We start from the raw sequence: 25,426 nt of genomic DNA, 5'->3' as shown, positions 1-25,426 counted from the left end.
CGAGAGACCACAGTTAGCTCCCACTCACTCTCTGCTGTACGCTCATGGACACAGCAGCGCTTGGACAGCACCAACCCAGCCTTGAATTCCAGCATTAGTCACATGGGCTTGTGACACCCACCTGCTAAGGGTCCTTCTCTATGCACATTTGAGTCTGGAGTAGGCACATAGGCACTAATGCACACATACTATAGCATAGGCCCAGGATGTATATATCTGATGAACAACGGAGCACAAGCAAACATACAACATGTCACATGCAGATCAGAAATGCAACACCCATAACACATTATCACCTCTTCATCACTATGACCATTCAAACAACTTTGTAGCCTGAAATACACTCTGAGCGCTCTGAAGAGACATCCAATGTCAATTAAGCTTCCAGACAACGCTGCTCCTAAAAATACTCTATAATATGATTTGAATGTCAGCTCATTAGCATGCCAGTGTGTGTCTGACTGGGAGTCACAGCTTTACTTAGCACTGTTAGGACAGAGAGGAACTGGGGCCTTTGGGTCTCAAGACGACGCGGGACGGAGCCGGGAAGACCAGCGATGGTATGTGTAAAACCAGCTGTAGAGAGTGGAGCTTATTAAAGATAATGACCTGTTTGGACGGTCCCTCCACCAGCTGCACACAGCTCAGTCAGATGTTGGGAACTAAACCTACATTCAGTCAAACTTTATCTGTAAAACCTCAGTTTTGTAGTTCAGTCCATCAGCTTTTTAAACCATATTAAAGGAGACACTATTTAAATACAGTATTTAAGTTCTGAGGAACTACTGAGAAATGTTAGAAAATGTGTATTAAATCGAGTTAATGCAAAAAGATTAAATCCCATATTGATTATGCAAAGGGAGTAGGATACTAGATCAATCAGTTGCAAAAAAAAAACCAAAAAAGACGTCCTTGTTTCAGCTTCTCAAATGTGAGACGTCCGTTAGTGGCGAATAAAACATTTGAAGGCATCATTTTGAGACTCTGGGGATGTATGATGGTCTAGTTTTTACTATTTCCTGACATGTTGTGGTCTAAATGATTCATCATTAAAGTGAAAAAAAAAACTTCTAATCAATAATTGAAAATAACCGTTAGTTTCTGCCCTGCAGGGGGTTTGTTATATTATTCAGCAGCAGCAGTATTTGGGAAATGCCGTGAAGCTGATGTGTCTGACGTTTATCCGATTAGATAATGACTGACTAAATCCAACATCACTGTGATCAATTGATCTGTCAGATATATTCATTATTAGTTACTTCATTGTTTGCTGTCAGGACATATTCATATTGCCTGACAATCCACAACTCAAAGATATTTAGTTTATTATCAATGATCTCAGGAAATCCATAAAAAATTCCCATTTAAGAATCCTGAAGCAATCAATATGCTATTTTGACAGATCAATTATGAAAATGTTGTGTTGAGTAATTTTCTGTTCAATTCCTGTATTTTGTAGTATAAGGCAAGTCTGAACGTCCGGTCCCGCCTGCCTCATGAAAATGGGAGCGCTCAAAACACACCCACATCAGGATTGCCACACCCGGCCCGGCAGTGTGTGCCAGCGCCAACAGAAAAACACACACACACACACGTGGCGTTATTGTTGGCCGATATCAGCAGTTTACCGCTGTCGAACCAGACGCTTGGGTGTGAGCTGAGCGTGCCGAGTTGGCATATTGGAAGACTTCCACGAGTCCAGAGTTCAGTGAACCCCACCCACCTCCGGGCTGAAGCAGACTGACAAAAAAAAAAAAAAAAAGATTTAAAAAAATCTTTGACCATGCTGCAGGAAGAGAAACAACAGCTGAGCAATGTTCTCAGACACAACAGACCGACACTGTTCTCAGTTACGCAGCAGACAAGTGACTCAGTCCTACAGGGCATGAGGCGCTGGTGAGGGGGTTATATGTGTGAGCGTGTGTGTTTCTCTGTGTGTATGACTGACTGACTAAGAGTGGTATCTTCAAATGCAAACATCCTTTTACACACATGCGTATGCAAAACCGCACAGACAAACGCACACCTCCCTACACACATACACGAAAACACAAACAGGCCATTATCATTCCACTGCTTCAGCGCTGCAGCATCAGTACAGATTAGTCCCCCGGTGACCTAGCGTTACCCAACACACTGCGCAAGTCTGCAGAGAGCCATCTATCTTCTCCCTCCATCTTCCTTCACTTTCCCTCCTCTCCTTCCCCTTCTGCTTTTTATCTCTGAGGCTCTCCAGTCGTCTCCACCGGCTCTCTCCTGAGGTTTGCTGCTGTCCTTTCCCGTTCTTCGCTTTCTATGTCTCCATCCTGCTCTTTCTCCCTCTCCCTCTCTCTCTCTCTCTCTCTCTCTCTCTCCAGAATCCCTCCTTTGGCTTTACCGTCTCTTTTCTCTGCCCCCTCTTAGGGATCAACTCTTTCCAAGGGCTATGGTTGCACCACATCCCTCTGTTTGTCTCCACTATAAATCTCGTGTTTTTTTCCTCTCTCCTCTCCCTTCTCCCACTCTTCCTCAATTTCCCTGTTTCTGCTGAGTATAACTTACACAGTGTCTTAGCAGTAAAGTCGACTCCAGAAAGACTAACACGCTGATGGAAGATAGCTGTGAAATAATAAAAGGGAAAGGAAAGGCCCTAGCTGCATGCTAAATATCCGTACTGCAGCTAAAGGCATTATACAGTAAGATGGGATGACTTAAGGAGAATGTTTTCCTCAGATTTCCTCCTTCAACAAGCTCCTGTTGCATAATGGGAATACAGTCTATTATTAGCATGGTTAGAATTAGTAGCCTTAGGAGCACAGCTGGTGACTTACAATATGTCATTTTATACAGTATAGAACAGAAAAGGCCAGTAAAAGATTGCCCAATTGGAAGTGTGTGCACTGCAGCAAGGAAATTAGTTCGAAATGATTTTAGATTAAGTTGAATTATTGTGAATTTCTAATCAGTCTGATGTTCCACAAATGGTGCATGTCGTTCCCAATGTCAAACTTAAGATTCATTTGGTAACTGTGGTACAACGATTTGACAGCGTGGGTCACAACAATAAATAAACGTGACCGACGCTGTCACTCACTGAAAAAAAAAAAAAAACCCCGTCTGAGATCCGGTTCCCACAGAGAAACTGAAAACCTCCCGAGTAGAACCGACACCAGCAGACAGAGGGAGGAGATAAGAAGAGAGAAGAAAGACAGGAAGAGAAGGAAATAGGGAGAAGATGAAATGATAGAAAGGAGGGGAAAGCGACAGTACATGAAGGACTGAAAGAATGCTGTACATGTAAACATACCAAGAGTCAACAGGGACATGGAGCGCTGGACACAAACACACACAGTCTAAAGCAGCGGGAAACCGTGCCCAGAGACGTGATAAGCGTTCCTGCTGCTTGTTGTGTTGATTTAGTGATAATTTGGTCAAAGTCTTAACTAAAACCAGTTGATTATTTTCAGAGGGGAATTAAATGGTGCTGCGAATGGGAAAATGTGCTCATGACAAACAGACTTGAAAGTATTTGTATTCTTCAGTCTAAGCATGTCAAAGTGGAGGTGCACATAAGGTAGATCTGAATCCTGATGACTCTGGTGAATCTCTATAGGTCAAAGTGATCCTATCCTGTGAAACATCTCAACATCTAATGGACAGATTGACCGACAAAATTCCTACACACATTCATGTTTCTGTAACAACGCCAACATAAAGTTAACATCTGGGGAACTATGCAAGTCCAGTTGCTTTTCTGCTGTTTTGCTAACCCTCCTCTCGACCATGTGCATTTGTTTTCAATGAAGCTGACGAGAAAGCAATCCATGGAGCGGTGGATAACGTTATATATCATATACCCTTTACGATGTGTATCTGTCATAAACAAGATCCGGGACACCGGGTCGAAGCCACTGATCTTGCAAGGTTGGTTTTCGGCCAAAAGACGTGGAAGGCAGAGAGCCTCCATTCTCCCTGTAACAGGTTACAGGTCATTTACTTAACCATCACAATTATTCCAAAGCTGTTTAAATTGTAGCATAGTTAAAGCCCCTGTACAGACTTTTCATTTAGTGTTGATTTTGGCGGCCCCTGTGGACGAAAGCGGTGGTGTTTTCCCGGAATGAAGAATGCATTTCCCACTGTCGTAAAGAAGTTTGTCTGGCCGGCGCGAGTAGATTTGTTTTGGAAACGTCGGAAAGAAGACTGGACTTGCTTTGAAAACTTTTTTTTTAATTTTTTTTAGCAGCTATCTGCAGCGTGTGTAGTAATGTATCTATTCGTATCGTTTCGTCAGTGGTCCGACCCGACCATGCCTTCCAGAGGTATAGAATTAGACTACTTAGAAATAGCGTATCTTCACACTGATGGGCTCATTTGCTGTTGTAGGTAACAGAGACACATCAGCAGAAACCAGAGACGTTTTCATATCCAGTTAAAAGCTCCGTACCAGGGTTTTAAGGTAGAAATCCTGCATGGTTCCTCTTTAAATCCAATATCTCAACACCGTTGCCATTACCATGAAGCTAAACACATGTCCTTCTCTGAGGAAACTGTAGTGATCTTGATCATCATCTCACTTTGCATCTTCTTCAATTTAACAAACATACATACCTAATCACATGTGCAGCAGCCTCAGAAAGGCCTGTGCTCTTGGTGCTAATTAGCAACTGCAAGCTAAGTAAACAGGTGAGCATGCAGCATGTTAGCATACTGATGCTACCATTCTGCTCAAATCACCACTGAGCTTAATCAAAGCCCCACAGAGGTGAACATATGGAACAGTTATACTGGTAAAAAAAAAAAGAAGAAAAAAAAAAGAAGATGCTCCTAAATCATTACAAAGTAATGTCCATCCCACATTAACAGCACCATCCTTTACTGTACTTTGACTGCATGATCTTTGACCCCATACTACACCCATTGACACCATAACCCTGCTGAAGCACACAGTGGAGATCAGGTACCTGGCACCGGCTCACATGACTCGCTCCTTGGTCACGGTGACTGCCTTCAACACACTACATGTGAGGTGTCTAGCCATATAGGATATCACTGAGCAGGGTGGAAATTCACTGTGTTATTTTGTGGTGACACAGTGAAACGGTTGTGCTGTGTGCAGTCTGGTTAGACTTGTTTGCGAGGCCTGAAATTTTTCAGGTCAGCTTCAACACACACACACAAACACACACTTTTTTATTTACCATTGCTACATCACTGAAATCCCTCAGAGGCATGGAAGGGATGGAGCATGCATGAGGATGTGTCCTTCTCCATCTGTCCCAGATGGAGACTGGAGCCCAAACAAAAGAGAAAAAAAAGAAGATAGGAAACAAGAAAGGCAATCATCTGCTTCCTTCCAGAGCCAGAGTGGGATGGTGGGGATAATGGAGGCCAGAAAACCAGACAGGCAGTGCAGGCTGGTTGCTTTGGTAGCTAGCTCCCTGCCACGCTTCATTAGCTATTGTCATGTCGTGGCATGGCTGGGGCTGCTCATGTCTGTGTGTGTATGTGTGTGTGTGTGTGTGTGTGTGTGTGTGTGTGTCTGTGTGTGTGTGTACAGCGATGTGGGTCGGGCCAGAGAAGATGGTGGAGGCCATATAGGCCAGTCGAAGCTCCATATACAGTGAGAATGTGATGTTGTCTGCTGCATCGGCCTGGCTCACTGACCGCCTGGACGCATTCCAACACTTCCTGCTGCATCCTCTGCTGCTCCCTGTCCTATACCTTCTCCTTTTATCTCTCCCCTCCTCTGTAATCTCCTTCTGCTTTGTTGTAGCTCTGTGATAATTAGAACAAAGAGCTAAGAAATCATTATTTTCCAATGTCAGTTAATCTGCAGATTATTTTCCTGGTGAAGTAATTGGTGTCTTTATGCCAGAAAATGATGAAATGACCATCATAAACCCCCAAAGCCCAAAGTGGTGCTTAAAAAAGGGATTTTGTCTGATCACCAACCCTAAACATAAGAATATTCTATTTCTAAAGACATAAATCAGGATAAGTCCTCACATTTGAGAAACTATAAAAACATTTTTTCCACTCTTGCATCATTTATTAATTGATTACCAAAACTGATGCTGATTCATTTTCTCTTGATCAACTCATAGTGAAGCGGCTAATCTTTATAACACTTTTGTGTCATACAGTATTTAGTATACCATCCCCACCACTAGGAAATCTGATGCTGCTAATTCCTCACATGGCTCCTTGCTGCTCGATCATTAGCCTTTGCAACGCCACTTACTTAGAGTAATTACCCACTTTAAGAACAACAACTGTCCAAAATGCAGAGATATTCAGCCACAGAAGGAAACCAGCATGAACTTACAGTTGAGGATGAAAGAAAAAGACAAAGACAAGAAAAATTGTGGATTAATTGATTCCATTAGTTGATTGAAAAGTAATCTGTTAAATGTTTGGTCATCACAACCTGTGACTCCAGACGCTCCAGTGTGAGGATTTTTTATACTGTTTGTCTTTTTGATCTTTGATGTGACAGAACAAGATATTAGAAACCTTCAGCTTTTGAGAACTGCGATTGACATTATTTAAAACCGCAGTTTAACATTTCATGAACCCAAACAATCGAGAGAAATAGTCATGAGACTAATCCAGAGTGATTCACAGAGGAGTCAGTGATGCTTCAGTAGATGAAAGCTCGGCAGGAGTGAGGCAGTGAAGTGTTTAGTTGTATCCAGTAACCTGTGTTTCAACTGGTGTCAAATGGATGCAAGAGGAGATGAGATGGAAATTTTTAGGTCCTGTTGCTAAAGTCTGTGTGTGTGGCGCGCATGTTTTTTTTTTATTCTCTCAATTCTATCATCAGTTCATCACCCTGGTTCCTTTGTATGATACCTTCTATACTTCTATCTCCATTTCTTTCTCTCCAGTATTTTCCCTCCAACCTTCCCTCTCACCTACCACCTGTTTCTGTCCTTCCCTCCCGCTTTCCTCCTCCCTCCTCTCTTCTTTCTTTGCTCTGCCCGTGACGAGTGGCAGTTCCAGTAATCACAGCATAGGTCATCCATCAACCAATCACACCTACATGATCCAGGTGCATGCTCATACACCTGCACAACTGCAAACACACATACACACCAGACAACGCTGGAACCACGTACACGGATTATACATGCAAATTTAAAAAACACTGAAGCCACCTGTCATCTTTTGCTTAAGATAACTGTATCCCTTTGTCACAGTTTGGAGTGGATGTGGCATTTTCACCAGCTCACCCAATCACTGCAATTCATTTAAAACACAACACAAACGGGCGTCGCTCCGCCGACTGAGGGTTAGGTAATCAGCATCAAAGAGAAGTTTACCCAACACCTCTCAGTGCTCCTGCCTCTCAAGCCAGCTTTGCAACAAAGCCAGTAAACTCTTGACCTTTTGGATGTTGATTTATTCAACTTTTGTTTAATCCTTAAAGAAAGTCAAAGGACATAAGCCCCTCCGCCCGGCAGCTTCACACTTATGATCCCAACCGACGTGCGCCGTCACCCTGCAGGAAGAGGCCTTAAGCTGTTCACATGCAAAGAGGATGTCACAACACTTGCATATCTTTTACGCGCACATAAACACGCATGCACACGCGCTCCCTGTCCTCCATCCATCTCCGTCCCCGCCGTGCCTCAAGTGCCAAGTTACACAACAGGGATCGTCTTCCTAATGTAAGTGCTCCGAGAGAAATTTGTCACAATGCCGCCTCTTGCTCTTTTACAGGCCCTGCTCGTCCATCCATTTGGTTTAACTCTCATCACTTATCTGGTGCGTTCGGCCTTATTGTTCACAAGCACTGCACATCCTAAAATGACGCACTCCAGAGCTGTGTGTGTGTGTGTGTGGCACCGGGACCCAGATGGTGTTGCAGACAGAGACATTGTGCTGATCTGTCCCAAAAATGCAGGCCCGATATAGACTGTGACGTCCAATCCAAACTCAAATATAAAACTAAAAATCAGGTCCAAACTTTAGAACAGTGGAGAATAGATGATGTAATAATCATTCTGTATTAGAGATGCATCTAATTCTTTACATTATCGATAAATCTATCAATTGTTTTTCAGGTGAATGATAATGAAATGTCAAAGAGACAGGAGGACATGAAGCCTCCCAGTTTCTTGTTTTGTGCGACCAACAGCACAAAAACCAAAAACTTAAAGAGACCTCAAGGAGTTTGCTTTTGGTTATAAAAGAGTCTCATATTAATGTGGATGAATTGACGTTACCCACTTGTTAATGGGTCCATTTTCGATATATATATTGTTTTGTCTTTATAGTTATTTTGATATAATGTTATTTAGTGGTCCACTCGCCCAGCATTTACTAGTTTCGGTTTCCCGGACGCTGCCCGGCGGGTCATGGGAATAACGCCGCCGGATCGCTAGTTGGCATCGTTTATGGTCGGAACTACGACGGTATCTGATCGTCTTCAAACCTACGACTTTCATTCTTGATTAATGAAAACATTCTTGGCAAATGCTTTCGTCCATCTTGCGCCGGTCCAAGAATTTCACTGCGCGTGCGGGGGCTCATGGGAAATGTAGTGTGAAAGTACTTCCGAAAGTCCTCGTAGTCCCTTTAAATTGAAATTATATAATGAAAAAAACAACAGTCACATCTGAGCAGCTGGAATCACCAAATGTAAAAAGACCTGATGATTCACTGTACAAAACAACACTGTCCTTGCATCTTAATAGCTCTGATATTTCTACCAAGTCTTTCTTGAGCTGCCCACTTTTGCAGATGAATTGGTATCATCAAAGGCCTATTTTTATTGATTTATTTTTCTTTTTTTGTATCTGTACAGCCCAAAAGGCAGCCCAGCTGTCCGTGTCACACTCACAGAGCTGCAGCATCCTCTCTGATCTTTGCTGCAGCCTGTGGCTTTCAAACGCACAGCTCTGAGCACATGGGAATTAGCAGCTAGTCTGTTCACCAGGTTGGTAACATGGCGCTACTAGCTATATGTGAATTAATTCAGAGAGATAAGAAGATTAAACTTCATGACTGAGTTATGCCAACACATCTGCTAAGCCTCTCCAAGACTGGTCGGCTGTAGAGAGAGCGTGTAGACACGGGCATTGTTTCTGTTGTCATATGAGATGCTGCAGCCGTTAAAGAGGGCAGCCGTGTGTGCATGAGTGTAGCTCTTTGTTGTTACCTGCCATGCAACAAGGGACCGCTGCGTTATTCTTAATTACAGTCAGACGGCTGTGGCCCAAACAATAGAGGGAAAGGGGACAACTTGCCGAAAGATTACATCCACACATCTCACCACACTGGAGCTGCACCGGTCCTCTATATTCATTGCGTGTCTGAGATTCAGAACACTGCTCGTCTTTGTGTAGATGCTAAAAATACAAGTATGACGGCCTGTGTTCGGACTTGCATCCAGCGCTGCTGCTTCTTACTCCAAATTAAACTTCACTTCATGTTCCTCCAAAAACTGCCAATGTGGAGCCGCTCTCCTCTGTGCCCAACTGTCCATGTAATAACGCCTGATATTGTTAGTGCCCATTTACTTCTGCCTGTTTGTGTGCCCACTGCGCTGTGTGTTTGAGTGTGCCAGTCTGGGGGCCTGGCGCTCGCGTTGTGTGGATGGCAGCGGCTCTGCCTGATCGTACTTGGCACAGCATCAGTGGCTACCTGAGTCATCCAGTCTGCCTGCTCCTCACCCTCCAGCACCCGTCAAATCGAGCTCTTTCCGCATTTGCACACCGAAACAGGAATGTGGGCTTGGCCTGAATAGATGTGAATGGATATGGGATACATGCAGCAAAAAAAAAAGAAGGGGTTTCGACACACGTCACGACTTTTGACTGATTCGCTTTGAAATTCGCTGCTTGTAACGGAGATGGAAACCAGCGACAACAGGGCCTTTGTTCTCAAACGTTTCTCCAGTCATCTTTTTCTGATTTTCAACTTAGAACACAAACTTTCCTTCTTTAATTGATGAAGTTACAGCTGAAGTCGCTCTCAGAACTGCACAACACAAAAACACCATATTTTAAAAAAAAAAATCTGCATCTTCTAAGCAACCCTGTAAGACATAAAGTACTGTGTTCACTTTGATCTTGTGAATTAGCTTGGGCCTAATTAGGCATAAATAGGTACAAATTATTAAAGAGGTCATTATCTCTACTGAGCAACGAGGCTGGAATGAGTCTCCAACAGCTTTCCCGAACCACGGCTAGCCTCGGTGCATGTGTTCCTTGTGTATTGTGAGATGTTCTGTGGTGACTGGGTGCACGTGTGCGTCTTTGTCTGTATGTATTTCCGATTAGCCTCGGTGCGCCACGTGACTGTAATGCCTTGTGACGTCGTCGTTCAGGCTGTGAAGTGGAATCTCTGATCTCCATAAGTGAATCTCTGATGTGAATGTGCGGCTGTGTGTGTTGTGTTGAAGTTGTGTGGCCTTCAGATGTGCCATTGTTCAGTATTGCTATGCACTGACTGAGGTGCGTCATGTGGCTGGCTGTTGTCTTGCTAAGATGCATTGCTGCTGCTGCTGCTGCTGCTGCTGCTGCTGCTGTTTGGCTGTGCTCACGTTGACGTGTGTTGACACTCTTGCTGTGTAAGCTCTGTGCATCACTGCCATGCATGTGTGTGTGTATATGCGTCTATGTGTGTGTGTGTGATTCTTGTTGTTGTTGTCATAGGAGATGTTGCGGCCTCAGAAGGCGGCAGCGGCGGCGGCGGCACCTCGAGTGTGTGTCTGCATAGAGAGGTGTGTGGAGGAAGATGATGTTAAAGTGTGCTGTGCTGTGTACGCTGGCATGTCTAACGTCCTGCAGAAAAACATTACAGCACCATGCAACAATGAACCACTGCGTTTTTTTCTTTCCTCGCTACAGTCAGACTGCTGTGACCCAGACAATAGAAGAAAACCAGCTTATGACACACAGACAGAAACAGAAACAGAAAGAGACAAAACATGGAGGTGCTGAGGAGGAGGAGGAGGAGGGGCGGCTGGTGGTCGCAGAGGGTTTGGGGCGAGAGAGGACAAAATAACAGACGGATCGATGGACATGCACACCACACAGACGTATGGGGGGTGAAATGATAAGGATAAGGAGCATAGGAAGGAGGAGGAGGAGGTGTTACCTTTCGGGGGACGAGGATTTCTCCGAGTTCACGGACATGAGCGGTGCCTGTTAGCCGCTCGCTGGCCGAGGGACCACGGGAGACGGCGAAATAGAACAGAAAGCTGATTTCTCTCTTTCCTGGTTTTTTTGTGTGTACTCTTCTCTCCCTATCTCTCTCTGCTGTGTCTGAGTGCAGGAGAGGAGAGGGTTACTGCCTCCCCTCCTCCTCCTTCTCCTCCTCCTCGTCCTTTTTCCCTCCTCCTCCTCCTCTTCTTCCTCCTCTCTCTGTGTCTCTCTTGTCCTCTCGCTCAGAGGAGAAGAAAGGATGGAGGACAAGTCTCCGCAAAGGATTACAAAAAAAAAGAAGAAAAAAAAGAGCAGCAACTGTGCAGTGCACAGTCTGGCAGAGTGTGTGTGTGTGTGTCTGCCTACGTTGATGTGTGTGTGTGTGTGTGAGCTGATAGCAAGAGCAGCAATGTCAGTCAGGCGCCCCTCCTCATGCCCCAGCCTCCTTCCCCTCCTCCCTCCCTTTCCTTCCTTCCTTCTCCTCCTTCACCTTGCCTCTCTTTCACTTTCCCTGTCCCTTAAGTTCCTGCTTGTCCTCCTCGTCCCTTTTGTCCCCTTCCTCTCTGGTGTCGCTGGTTGGACTGGGTGATGAAATGAAAACACAGGCTCTGGACCCACACTGTTGTCTGCCTCTGTCTTCCTCCCCTCTCTGTCTAGCTGGCTCTATCAGGCCTTCTGCAGCTCTGCACAACAACAGAGCCCAGAGCGAGCCGGAGCGTACCACTTTCCGCGCAAGCAGAGGGGTGTCGGCTCGTCACGGCAACAGGAAAATTCATGCTTTTCTCCTTGAGGCGCAATCTCCTCCCCCTTTTTTCCCCTATGAATTAGTCCCTCCCTCCCTCTCTCTCTCTCTCTTCCTCTCTCTCTTGCCGTCTCTCTCTCTCTCTCCCAATTGCCTTATTACGACATCCTGTATCTCAGGGCAACGCCGCACAGATCTGCCTTACACCCCCCTCTCCTTCTCTCTTCTCCTCTCTCTCTTGCATCCTCCCTCCCTCTCTTCTAAACCCCATTTCCACCTCTGTGTTTTTTTTTTTTTTTTGGGATGCCATTGCTTCCATACTGTATGTGTGTCCTATCCCTTTCTGCCTGCGTCCCAGTCTGTGTCTACTTTCTCGCCATCTCTCAGGGCAGATGGGTCTGCTTCTACATGAGTGAACAGCTCACAGAGAGGTAGCCAGAGGCTGTGCAATGATGGGGGGGGGGGGGGGTCTGTCTCCATTTCTCTATCTGACCTCAATATTGGCGTGTGGGTGTGCGGATGTATGTGTGCGCATGTATATATACGTGTGTGTACTGTAAGTGCGTGTGTGAAAATGCACGGTGGGGGTCGAAGGGGCATCCTGAGGTTAATGTGACCGACTAGTGATGGAAGGGGGTGCACAGGCAGTACAGCATGTTGACATTGTGTTTACAGATTCTCCCTTAAATAGCTCCTCTATAACTAAAATAACTGATGATCAGTTCATACTGATAGATTTAAGGAGGACGGGTGAGAATTAATAACAAGACACAGGGCTGGACAACGATGTAAGACGATAGAGATGTGTGTGTTTTGGGTCATTGCAAATTAATAGGCATTGCTGTTTCATGGCAATATTGAATTTGTTAGCTAGACTTCCATCAAATAGAGGAATTATTCTGTTTTGCCAGAAATTAACTTCACTGGATAAACCAAAAACAGGCTCTGAAGATACAAATGTCAGTTTGTGAATAATTCTGTAGGTCCACCGTTTTGAAATATTTCAGCAACTTTTGGATGGACTTCCATGAAAATCATTTGCACAGTAAATTCTTCATGACAATGTTGCCCTGATAATAAACATATTATCCTCCAATCTTTGCCATTGCCGGTAATGATGCTCCTGTCAACCTTAGTGCTTTGCGGTTTGTGCTGATTAGCAAATTTTAGCATGATAACATGCCACAGTAAGATAGCCATGCTAAATATATTGTGATTGAGAGCATGTTAGCATGCTGATGCTACTCAAAATGATAACTCTTTTCATTTTTCTAAATTACAATTTAAAAATTGTTTTTTTCATTTTGTAGACAATAACAGGATTCAGGATTAACACAATTCTACAAAAAATTATACAATAATATTGAGCTGTTACTGAGCCATAAAACAAGGCCACTGGTTTTGCAATAGTGATAACGGGTCATATATTAATACAAAATTAGTTTGTGATATTAGTAAGAACACTGTTACCATACGTGACATATATCGGGTGCATCAGACATGAGCCTGAGCGACGGAGCCAGACAGAAAACAGAAACACAATGATCCCCTTTCTCTCCTGTCTCCATATAGTTCCACTTTCCAACATAAAAGGACTACATTAGGCACACATGTCTCTGAGCCAAACTATTTGTCCTCATTCTCTGTGAATGTGGGCCAATGGGGGGTAAAGTACACACTGGGTTTCGGCACATCCAGACAGCAAAAAGGAATATTGAGCTAATATTCGAGGAAGCATTCGACTTTGTATTCATTCATTTATTTTCCATGCCCACTTTCGCCAGGGTCACGGGAGGTGGAACTGGAGCCTACTGCAGCACAAGCTGCACATAACTGAGGAAAAAAAAACGCCTGACAAATCGCCAGCTCATCAGTAAGACAAACACATCTACATACACTAATGAGGCAACAAGGAATCTGCTGGGAGAGCGATCTTATGGGCTCCGATAAGGGTCAAAAGAATAACAGACGGCCAAGTCTGCATGAGAAATGTAACTTTTGTATTTGTTTAAAGGGATAGTTCAACATTTTGGCAAACTGGCCCATTGCCATAATCCCTAACCTTTATTTGTCAGTGCAAGCTATTTTTAGAACGGTGGAGCAGAGCCGCAAGCTGCTCAGTGCTACGCTACAGAGGCTAATGGGATTTCTTGGTTTCCCTCATCAAACTCATCAAATACACAATCCTACAACTCCAAAACGCTCTGGTGGACAAGTTGTGACCTGCACATTCACCACGCTATGAGATAATAATTTCAGCAAGCAGTCTCTGAATTTACCTTGAAAACAACTCTGTCTCGTAACGTTCTGTTATTATCTCATAGTGTCGTGAATGTGCAGGTCACAACTTGTCCACCACAGCGTTTTTGAGTTGTTGGATTGTGTATTTGATGAGTTTGATGAGGGAAACCAAGAAATCCCATTAGCCTCCGTAGCGTAGCTCTGAGCAGCTCACGGCTCTGCTCCGCCGTTCTAAAAATAGCTTGCACCGACAATTAAAGGTAATGAACCTACTCCTAAAACTATAGGGATTATGGCAATGGGCCAATTTGCCAAAATGTTGAACTATCCCTTTAACATATAGAATATCCATGTTTTGAAGTGTACATGCGGTAACTAAAATCTGAACTGGTTATCAGCAGATATCCAGCCCTGAGTCAGTACAGGGAGAGAAAATTTCAATTTAGTGGATACCTATTTCGCAATTTATTTTCAGAGGACAGGGGAAGTCATGAGTGACAAAGCTCCTCAACAAAGCCCCCCCCCCCACCCCCGCAATTCAAATAGATGCAATGGTACAATCCTGATGTCACCTTTCTATGGGGATAAACCAAACGAGATTTAACACCCCCAAAATGGGGTAGCTCATCCACGTGAAGGAAACAAAACATGCACACACGCTTCCAAGGACACATACGTACATGCACTAACACACATGCATGCATTCAACCTCCGGATGTTTCACCCAGGCTATCAATTTGCAAATTCAAAGGCTGATTCTCGTTCTATTTTTCAAAAGGAGAAGGAGCAAGAGAAGAATAAGAAAGAGGGGGAGGGAGAAAGATGATGACTCTCATGAGCAGATATATTTTGGGAGCCAGTATTGAGGCTGCCGGGAGCTATCTTTAAGCGGCCTACTTCTCCTCACTGGCTGGTGGATGCTGGGGAGAGAGAAGGGGTTTATGTAGGCAAACACACACACACACACAGAAAATTGCTGTATACATACAGCGCACTCAGACACACAAATGGAGCCACAGACAGAAGTCACAGCAAAGCACAATCACACAGACAAGCAGGCAAATTCTAATACAGCAGACTGTGTGTTTGTGTGTGCGTGCATGCTAAGACAGCCGAGCAAGATGCTGCTTCTTTAACAGTGACTGTGCTCTTTGTGTCTACAGCCTTGTTGTCATTGTCTGCAGAGAAAACACTGCCCCCAAGTGGAAACACACACAATCACATACACACAAAGTGGCTTGTTTTCATGGTGCGCAGCGTTGTGTGTGTGTGTGTGTTTTGTGTGTATTTAGAGCGGTCAGTGTACAGATTGATTGACATACTGATAGCCTGGGGTCTGCCTTTGAGCAGTTAATAGTCTCTGCTGCAGACTTCTATATGGAGCATACCAGCCTATAGGGACTCCAATTCAAACTGCATGACATAGCCCGTGGATACTGGATGTAAATCGACACAAGCGCACGCACCACACACACACACACACAAACACAAGGCACAAATAAAAGTCATGGGGGTTATGTTGCAATGGCTCAATGCATTAGGCACATTTACTGCTTTAAAATGCAGCAGAGGAATTTTAAATAGTTCACCTGCATGTGAATTGTATCCAAATATATCATATTATGATATTTCCTTAATTTTTGGTTTTAGTTGGAAATTATTTTTCATCCTTTTAATTCTTAACAGTGAAGTTGTTGGTGTAACAGTATTTGCAAATACATTTCTAATGAGTTTACACAAGCTTCATTGATATTACATGACTGGCTGATCTGATTACGTTACCACAGGTATCCATGTCGTTGTGTCCTAGCTGATTATCTGCATGCATGATTTTACCATTGTCCTATAATTACCTAGAATAATAGTCTTTAGCAGAGATAATGCATCAATGTACATTATGTTTAGGTTCGAGCCACTCTTTATCATTGAGTGCAAGTTAGTTATATATCAGAGTATTTATAATTACTGAATGCTGTTTACAAGTCAGAAACTGACAATAATGGTTGCTCAATATGATGCAGTGTTAGAATTTGGTTGCATGTAGGATATGGATTTTAAGGGAAAAGGGTCAGGGTATCTTAACCTCTGCTACATTGATCATCGTTTTCTTCCCTGTCAGGACCACTGGATGTTTGAAATGGCTCTTAAACCACTTAGACATAGTAAGTAGTACTACTCAGTCTGCATTCGCCTATCCCCCTCTCTGCACTCTAAACTGATTCTGTCTTTAAGAAAGTGCAATATTTATATATTATCCCAGAGGTCACTAAAATAATAATAAATCATTTTTAGGTCAGCTGATTTGGTGAGAAAGTCATTTGATACACAAGGGCAGAGAACTGTCTGGTTGGTTACCCTGTCATGTTTTTATTTCTATTTATTACAGTGGCTCCAACCTCACACAAACACTGTGACTATTCATCCAGGCCACATGTGCCTGATTGGGTTTTAGTAGGAAAACACAAGTGGAACAAATAATAGTAATGATCAGTCTTTTCTCGTAGACTTCACTTAAACAAGCATTAAACAAAAATCGGTTTGCCCCAATAGACTTAATAAAAGCAATTGCATGAGTCATAGAAGACCATTAAAGAGTAAAACTTTAAAATCTCTGGTGAGAATGAAAGAATCTGACTACATGGCTGTTTGCAATTCTTCATATCCATATGCACATAGGCTATTGTTCTATAAGTTTAAACTGACTCTAGAAACCCACCACTACCTGCTCTGCAGCAAATAGCAGAGACTATAGCTGGTGAACATAGTGGAGCTGCTAAGGAGCCAGATATTTCCCTCAGGAGTTGGTAGAGACCCAATACAGTGCTAAAAGAGAATGAACAGTGCACTCACATTAACCAGGGGCCCAGAAACACAACCCAGATGAATGAAGTTGAACTGTAACTGCTAGGCTACATGTGTAAGTGAGTGACTCGTTGGTCACATATACAATGTGAGCATTCACTAGTGATGTGTGTTGTTGCAGGTTATAGATACTGGATCATGTAGTTGTTCCACTTAAGTGTCCTAGTAAGGCAAGGCAGTGCCCTAGCCTGCAAATCATCAGTGTCCTGGAACTGGCTCACTTAGAATCAATGCGGTGATTAATAAGGTTATTAGTTACAATGATGCTTTTATTGTGTGACATGTCAACATGCAGCCGTTAAAAAAAACAAAAACACTCTAGACCCCTTTGGAATAAGGCACAACCCATCTCACCCCCCGACCCACCTCCCCCCACACAAACACAGCATAGTTACTGGTCAGCGTTGAGTGCTTGTAATTCATTCAGACATACACAGGTAAGCACCTTGCACTTTTTGTGCCTCATTACCCCGGGGAACGCACTCTACAGCAATATGTTTGAATGTGTGCACTTTGCAAGCTAAAGCACAGCACACTCTCGCTGCCGTGGTGTGTGTGCACTAAGTAGGTGAGCTGAGAGGGAAAGGGAGGGGATATATATATACCATTTGGTGGTTCATTAAAAAAAACACAGTGTGAGGCTGTAAAAGCTGAACCTGGTTCCCTGGGAGCTAAGTGGTGGGTGTTAAATTGATGAGGGGCTGACCTCCGCCCTCTCTCCTCCTGCACTCTGACCTCACGTGAGGCAGCTGCTGACACGTCTGAATGGATTCTGTACCACATGAGGTCAGGTATCACTTGACACCAAAATCACTCTCAAAAATGGTCACTTTTGTTTGTTTTTTTCTTGAACTGAGTGGATATTAGTCTGTGCTTCAACTCACATAAAACAGCTAGGCATTGTTTGGTTTCACCTTGGAAAGCACAATGAATCTTTAAACTACTGATTTCAATAGGTAAACATCATGTCAGAGCTAAAGTATTAGGCTAAGTAATTTCCACCATGACAGAAACAGAAGTGGTAGCAGTTCATACAAAGAATCCATTCACCAACTTGAACCAACAACAATCCTCTCTCAAACCTTGCCTGGGAATACCCTCTATTGGACAGAATGGGAATTGCACTCATGAGACTCAAACCTGCACACAAAGCAGTCTTCAGCTGATACAAAATATTCATAACGAGATACAGGGCACAGGGGAGAGGTAAGCAACTCTTCAGGAGGCCAAATGAGCATAAACAGAAGAATAACAAGGTGTTGTTTTGTTTTTTCAACTGTCATAAATCATGGGCGGGTAGTGAAAATAGTCTGGGCCGCAGGCTGAGGGGGCATTACAACAATGAGCTCCCTGTGTTTCTAGCAACAGAGTACGATGATAACATCCCTGTAGCATGGGGAGAGAGGAGGTAGGCCTGTGGTCACTGCTGAGCGTTATGTCAGCATAATAAATGTGACAATTCTCTTTGCAGGACTTGTGCTGTAATGCGATTGAAATACACTGGGACTGGTGGTTTAATGTGTCAACAGGACTAAACGTTCAAGCTAAATGAGGCTAAACAAGAGTCACATCAAAAAGGCAGCCAAGAGTCAAATGCAGAGTGGAAAAGCACAGCTCACAGTAGGAAAAACATGCTACAGACCTCCAGTGCAACATTAAATAAGACCCACTGACTATGAAAATAAAACCAATGTTGTAATAAACCAAAATTATTCTTGAAATAGACATACATTACTTTAATTTGACATAAGAGGTGTAAAATTGTGCTTTAGGTTTCCTGTTGTCAGCCTACAGGCTCAAACTGTGGAGCCAGTATTAGCCATGTCAGTGGTTTTGTCTCACAGCAGTGCATTGAGGGAAATACTAAGATCAGCCCTGCCAAAACACACAGTCATGTGCTGGTGTTAATCAAGCAGCTTAGTTTAGTAAATGACAATTAGCAGGCATAGCCTACTGTTGATCCTGCTCTTCATCTCAGTTTAGCACATTAGCATGCTAACATTTGCTAATTTGCAGTAAAGACAAAGCAGGCTACAGCTGAGCCTGATGTCAATGTCATAGGGACAAGGGGGGAATTTTCAAGCCCCACCTGCCCCCATCGCCCCAACACAATGCTAATGAAATATGAGAGCAATAATGCAGAGAATACATTACTGCAAAGAACACTGATGATTTCAACAGTAGAGCAACAGTGCTTGTAAAACTATCACAACTAAGGCCAACTATACAGGCCACTTCAGCTGAAACCTTCAAAATAAATCATTGAAGTGCTATCAAAATAAGGAATATTGTGGATTTTATCTTAACAGACACAATGTTTAGTTTATTTTGAACAAACCTACTTTTCTATTGAAAAGTGAAATCACAACAAAGATGAAAGCATGAAAAGCAGATGCGTCTTTTTTCAGGCAGGTTTCTGTGATGGAGCTAAATGTCAACACTAGACCACTCAGTGTAGCCAATTATTCAGTGTTTACAATGGCAACAAGCAGCCATGATAGAAAGAAGCTGATGCATGGACTGTGAAGGACACAAACACACACACTATACACATTGAGCATACACACAGTTTCCAGAGGTCTGGGTTGGGGTGCCGCAGAGATACTGAGACAAACAAATACCTTGTGGCTAGATTGCAAACATGAGGAGCAGTGATTACACCCGACACAAGCCATTCGATACCACAGAAATGAGTATTGATTCTGCCCTGTTGTACCTGCGGTTGCATTTGTCATATTATCTGTGTGAAGGGAAATGTTTGAATGTATTATACTCTGATTCACAGAGGCACAAAGACGTAGTAATGAGCAGCTTCTTGGTAACTCATCATCATAGGCCGTTTCTTTTAACCAAGGCTGTATCCGTGTTTTCCATGGGGCTTTGGGTCTGTGTTTAACTTTTCCTATTTTTAAAGGGTGCAATTACTTCAAATCAATGCTGGTAGTTCATTTTGCGCAAAAGCGATTAACCAAGCAGTAAGAAACCACAAAGGAGCTGGACTGGCCATTAAGGGATCTGCAGCATCACGCTTTGTAGAGGTGCACAGAGTGTAACCAGATAGTGACAATGCAGAGGAAACACACACAACTGATGAGAGTGTGCAATTTGCCATTCAAAATTTGATTCAATCATTGAAATCTCACTAAAAGCAAAACAAGCAGCAGCAGGAAGAGATTGATAAAAAAAAAAGAAAAAACGCAGATACATTTATCTAAGTGGTCCTCAGTTTGAACCTCGTGGCAGCGAGTGATTTGCTGACCCATTTTTCCCTGCGGTTTGACTCTCAGGCTTCATACAGGCTGCATTCATTTATGCAAGTTGTTGAGGCCATATGCAATGAGAGAAACAGATTTGCAGACACATAAGTCAATAATATTTAAAAGATTATACTGTGTCTAAGCCATAGAGGGTGCTGCGACATCAAAACCTACAGTAGAATCATCCACAATTAGATGTGAGGCTTATGAATGGGACTGTAGAGTATAACAGCAAGTATGCTGGCTTTGCACAAGTGCACCACACATTTAGGAGGAGACTTAATGAGCTGTGCATTATGCTTAAGGAAAGAGGAATTAAAACTGCAGGCACCACCCAGTTTCTGTCGCCTCAATAGTGTAAAAATTTTAATGAGGTGTTGCACTGTCTGCTTGATTCAGAGCTTAGTTAAAAACAAACATACAGGATTTGTACATTTATCTGTATTTTTCTAGAGAACAATGTACAGATCTAACCAGTTTTAAAAACAGAGAAAGTAAAAAACTTGAGAAAACCTCCATGGGAAGTGCATCTTCATAAACACAGTTCCCCCTTCCTGATTGGCCACAAGGTGGCAGTGGTAGTTATTATGCTTATTGCTTACTGTGCAGGGTTCAGCCTCCCCGACTGTGATAAGCTCCTGTCCTCACAGAATTACATGCCCTATTAATGTCCTCCCTTCCTCCCCACATGATGACCTACTGGCCTGCAACTGCAGAACTCAACCCCACTCCAGAAGCATTGCATGGGAAGAACAAATCCCTGTTCCTTGTCCCTTCACTGAACAAATCCTATTTGGACCACACACCCTCTCCGCATGGGAATCCCTCCTTTTAATTCACTTCTGCTCCATCTCCTCATTCAGTCAGATCGACTCGGTAGATTTGCCCGGATCTTGTGCTTTCCTGGCTGACATTCTAGGAAAGCAAGAGGAAATCTTTAACAAGCTCAAACTCCCCCGGTCATCTAGTTTTTTTTCTTCAAATGGAGCGAAATCCAGTGGGACTATTCATCCAGTAAGCCCCTGAAACAAGCCCCTAGACAAGTACATGTAAGGTGCAATTCATATAATGACAACGGATTAATAGCCCTGGCAGGATTGGTGAGAGTTGAGCAGCAGGCAGGGATAAAACATAACAACCATTCAACTTTACCCCATGAAGTCCAGAGGCAACCTTGTGGCTCAGAAAACCATCACACCAACTAACCATGAGTTTACACTGAGAACTTCTTCTCAGGAGTTCCTACTTCAACACCTACTGGAGCGGCCTATTTCTACTCTATATTCAATTAGCCAGTCTGCCAGCAATAATCCTGGCACTGTGGCCACAAGGGAGAATATCATTTCCACTCAGACACCACAGAGGAAGCAGCTAATATCATATTACAATTTAGTATATAATAATGAATGATCAGTGAGGGGCATAGCCAATCTCTTAGTATGAGAGAGTGTAGGTGCATGTCTATGAAACTCACTTCTCTCCCCACTTGGAATTTAAAACTGTAGGATACGGATTAAAAAATTGTTATAAATTTACGTTCTTCATTAACGGTGAAATGTAAAAATCTTCTTTTTGTGTTATTGCCAGAATTTTACCAGTTCAGACAGACTGAAAAACATCTCAAAGACAGCTTTTCCTCTGCTGTACTGATCGATACTTTTATATTCACAAAAGATCAGATGATGATTGTTGCCTGCAGAGAAGAGCCCACAGAGGACCAACTCAGGGACCAACAGGGTTTCTGCCATATACATTTTACATTGGCGCTGCTGTTTCATTTCTTATGAAATGTCATGAATTTGCAATTATATGACTTTCTGAAGGCTTTCAATTTGAAACTAAGGATGGCAGAAGTGGAGACATGTCCTTGGATCCATGCACAGACTGATGTTGAGAGACGGAGGGGAAAGGAGAAGACAAATAAGAGAAGAGAGTCCTACCATGTGAGAGTTTCACTTGCATTTGTGACTATAAATAGATGTGTAAACAGTGTTATAAAAATTCAACCCATGCTTCCTCTGAGGTTGATAAAACGACAACAATGATGGCGACGTGGCCACTGATCTGAACCAATGTTATCTGCTGGATAAAGTCAGGTGATGCTCTTGTCCGCAGTTAACTATTGGTGGAGCTGAAAGCAAACCAGACAACTTGCCCACAAAAGCAGTATCCGCACTGCATAAGCCAGTGAAAATTAGCATGTGACAGTGAAATATTAATTTGGTGCACCAGTGACTGGATGAGCTCATACACTGTGGTGTCAAAGATACACAGATTCACTAGTATATATGAAGGTGTAACTCTTGAACCTACCTTAGAGGAGAGCATCTAGGGCAGTGTTTTTGTGGGGTCGCCTGAAATTCAAATGGGGGGGTCCCTGAAATGTCTTAGCCTGGGTTTACCCATGCTGCCTTGCGCGCGATTTTATTCGCTCTGCAAGTCAGCCTGGAAACCATGGACCCAATTTCTCCTTCAACGAGGGAGCCAATCACAGAACGGGGGAGGGGGCAGCAAGACGATGACGACACATCGAAGCGACTTTGTTGATAGCTTGTCGATCCAACATGGCGGCAGACGCTTTACCATTCCATGCAGCGTTAGAAAGTGTTTTAAGTAGTTTAGTCCGCAAGTTTATTTTGAAAAAAAGAGGTCAGTGGACGCCATTATTTTTCTGACCCATTGTTTTTTTCCTCATTGGATTTCTGTCACTCTACATATGTCATCAGGTATGATTGATATGATTGGCTATAAGCTATGTACAGACGCATTTGATAGACATTCGTAGCGCTCAACGAACAGCTCTGGGCTTTCGTAAACCACACCTTAAAAATACAAAAAAAAATGAACTGGTGGTTCCCAAACCAAATCTCATTCTATATTGAGATGAGGTCTGATGTTAGCCAGGCTAGAAATGTCTAGTAATTGATAAAAAAAATTACTGATAAGAATATTTTTGTAACTAATTATTATTCTTTTTAAAATTAGGATTAAAAACACCACACACAATCTTAATCAACTGTATTCTATACTTTCACTTTCTCGAATATAAATCATGTTCAAATAAAATGGCAACGGGGTCGCAAGAAATGTGTGATATCAAAATGGGGTCATGAGTCTAAAAAGGTTGGGAACCACTGGTCTAGGGAGTATTTTATCTGCTAATTGTTTTGGTTTTACAGATCAGATTGTCTGTTCTGGCTCAATGCTCTTGCCAGTCCAGCGGCAGTGACGACTTCCTGATAAACCCGGTGTAATCCACCACATCAGTGCCAAACTTAAAGGGATAGTTCAATATTTTGGCAAATTGGCCCAATATCCTATAGTTTTAGGAGTAGGTTCGTTACCTTTAATTGTCGGTGCAGGCTATTTTTAGAATGGCAGAGCAGAGCCGCAAGCTGCTCAGAGCTACGCTATGGAGGCTAATGGGGAGACAGAGTTGTTTTTGAGGTAAATTCAGAGACTGCTTGCCGAAAAGCTGCCCCCGACGGGAACACGCATCAGCGGTTTTGCATGAATTTACCTCAAACACAACTCCGTCTCGTAACGTTCCAATTATCTCATAGTGTGGTAAATGTGCAGGTCACAACTTGTCCACCAGAGCGTTTTGGAGTTGTTGGATTGTGTATTTGATGAGTTTGATGAGGGAAACCAAGAAAATCCATTAGTCTCCATAGCATAGCTCTGAGCAGCTCGCAGCTCTGCTCCGCCATTCTAAATATACTGTAGCTTGCACCGACAATTAAAGGTAACTAAAGACTATAGGGATTATGGCAATGGGCCAATTTGCAAAAATGTTGAACTATCCCTTTAAGAGACAAAGTAAGTAACATAGTGGGACAATTAGCAATCAAAGAGCCAGATAACTCCCACAGGAGTTGGTGGAGACAAAAACTGACCTAAAACAGAGTGAAAATTGCACATAGAATCATCAAGTGGCTAAAACACCATTCAAAACAAAATGCAAATGTGTCACCCGGTGCGTAAACAACCGCTTGCTAGTTTCTAACACATCGGCCGTACCAAGGTAAGTCTGCAGTAATACTGTGCTTGCGGCTTGTTGTGCTGCTGCCAAGTGGCCACCAACACTGCTACAGGTTTAAAACTGAACACACGCAATGATACCAAAATAGAAGCAATCAATACTGGGTTTGAACTGTTTGAACAGCTGATGAGTAGCAGGTAATTAACTGTCTCTGTAAAATCCAGCACTGCAGGCCGACCTGAAATTAATTTCACCCCGCAATCCTGACATGACAGGGAGTGGGTGTGGGTGGCTCCTCCTGACAGCCAACTCAGAAAGCAAAGACGTGACTGCGTCTCTGGTCCCTGCCCCGTGCAGGCTCCTGAAAAGGATGAATTGTTGTCGTTCAGGTCTGACTTGAAACGATTGGGGACTCCGGACACTGGATGAATAACACAAAGCAAACACGGAGCGGTGGCAGTCGGCAGGGGTCATTTTACATAAATGAGCATGTTGAGCTCTCCACACTGATTCCACATTCAGCTGCTCGCTCTTCAGCGACCTATGCGCTTTCCCCCTCGTGTCCAACGCAGCAGTTTTTGCAAAACCTCATTTCCTGCCTTCGGCTGCCCTGTGGCATCCTCTAATTCCCTCTCTCCACTCTCCTTACTCACTCTCTCCATCCCCAGCTTTACTGTTGCTATTGGTTGGCCAGACACATGCTCACACATATGCAAACACTCCTTTTCACCCCTCTCCGTACTCCTCCCTCCCTCCTCGTCTCTCTCTCTTTATCTTGTGCTCCACCTCTCCAGCTTCCAGCATGCCTCTCACTGTTTCTATCTCCCCCTTTTCATCTCCCACTCTCTCCCTCTCTCTCTCTCTCTCTACATGCAGCTCACATGCTCTGCGCTCGGCGCCCACCATCAGCTCCATCCAGCCAGGCTGCAGCACTGATGAAGGAAGCGTTACTGGCTGAGCTGAACAAATCTGCTTGCCAAAGATCAACTCTCTGAGGACATCTGGCCAACTCGAGACACAAGGCCACCGGTGTTCATCCACACATAGTTGCACTTGTGTGTTCCCCTGGGAATCAACTCAATTCATTAACAGGAGAGCCAATGGACCATTCGCCTACCACTTCCTTATCAGTAAAGCTTGGTTTATCACAGCAACAGACTGATCAAGCACATGACCAGAAGGAGCATTAAACACATGATTATTGGAA

General features: G+C 43.5%; 1 protein-coding gene across 3 annotated transcripts in view; it reads right to left on the bottom strand.

Annotated features, from left to right (window-relative positions):
- Nucleotides 1–25,426, bottom strand: part of srpk2 (SRSF protein kinase 2) — a gene marked incomplete at its 5' end in the record, with an annotated part of 72,661 nt that overhangs the window by 38,345 nt on the left and 8,890 nt on the right. Inside the window, one exon of one of the 3 annotated variants that reach the window (XM_083974066.1) lies at nucleotides 11,089–11,791. The exons of the other annotated variants lie outside the window; for them this stretch is intronic. Coding sequence (XP_083830192.1) covers nucleotides 11,089–11,126 — 38 coding nt within the window. Of the gene's footprint in view, nucleotides 1–11,088; nucleotides 11,792–25,426 lie in introns of those variants that run through there. 3 annotated transcript variants of the gene reach the window in all.

The sequence above is a fragment of the Trachurus trachurus genome, assembly GCF_905171665.1.
Source record: "Trachurus trachurus genome assembly, chromosome: 6".
Lineage (NCBI taxonomy): Eukaryota > Metazoa > Chordata > Actinopteri > Carangiformes > Carangidae > Trachurus > Trachurus trachurus.
This window is presented reverse-complemented; position numbering and strand designations above follow the sequence as displayed.